At 63.5% G+C, this 794-nt stretch overlaps 1 protein-coding gene across 1 annotated transcript in view; it reads left to right on the top strand.

Moving 5' to 3' along the window:
* Nucleotides 1–121: 121 nt before the first annotated feature.
* The window catches only part of ETH_00039875 (chromosome segregation protein, putative), a gene marked incomplete at both ends in the record, with an annotated part of 1,724 nt that continues 1,051 nt past the window's right edge, over nucleotides 122–794 (top strand). The window contains 2 exons of the mRNA XM_013376708.1: nucleotides 122–163; nucleotides 441–748. Of these exons, the coding sequence (XP_013232162.1) occupies nucleotides 122–163; nucleotides 441–748 (350 nt within the window). The remainder of the gene's footprint in view (nucleotides 164–440; nucleotides 749–794) is intronic.

Here is a 794-nt window from a genome sequence, read left to right on the forward strand (position 1 = left end):
GCGGCGGCTGCAGCAGCAGCAGCAGCAGCAGCAGCAGCAAATCCACGTGGCCTCGAGGCGCCTCAGAACCAAAAAGGCCGAGGCCTCAAGATTACGCCAAGACCTGGAAGCTTCTAAAGAAATGCATGCAGCCCTCAGCGAGGTTGTCACTAGCATGCGCGTGGTGAGCAGCAGCAGCAGCTGCTGCTGCTGCTGTTGCTGCTGCCGCTGCTTTTTCGGTGCTGTACTTGCTGTTGCTGCTGCTGCTCCTTTGCAAGCCACTCGCCCAGACGTTCCGAGTGTCTCTGCATCCTTTACTGTCTCATCTGCTGCTGTTCTTGCGGGGTATTGGTCTCTCAATCCCTCAATCCCTGTTGCTGCTGCTGTCTGCTGCTGCCGCTGCTGCTGCTGTCTGCTGCTGCTCACGCTGGCGTCGCTGCTGCGCTGCGGTGTCTGCGCAGACACTGCAGGGGCCCGCCAGCCCCTCCCCCGCAGATGCAGCTCAGCTAGCTGAGAAGGAAGCAGCAGCAGGAGCAGCAGCAGCAGCGCTTGCTGCAGCAGAGGAGACGCTGCAGCAGCTGCAGCAGGCGTCAGCAGCAGCGCAGCGGGCGGCGACAAAGGCGCGGGGTGTCTGTACAGACGCCGAGCTGCAGCTGCAAGCAGCACAATACCAGGCAAGGCAGACAAGCTCGGAGCAGCAGCAGCAGCAGAAGCTGCTGCAGCGGCTGCAGCAGCAGCACGCGCAGCGGCGGCAGGCCCTGCGGGACTCGTTGGCCCGCGCGCAGCAGCAGCAGCAGCAGCAGCGGCAGCAATCT

This window comes from Eimeria tenella, genomic scaffold (genome assembly GCF_000499545.2).
Source record: "Eimeria tenella Houghton genomic scaffold, Eth_scaff3987, whole genome shotgun sequence".
Classification (NCBI taxonomy): domain Eukaryota; phylum Apicomplexa; class Conoidasida; order Eucoccidiorida; family Eimeriidae; genus Eimeria; species Eimeria tenella.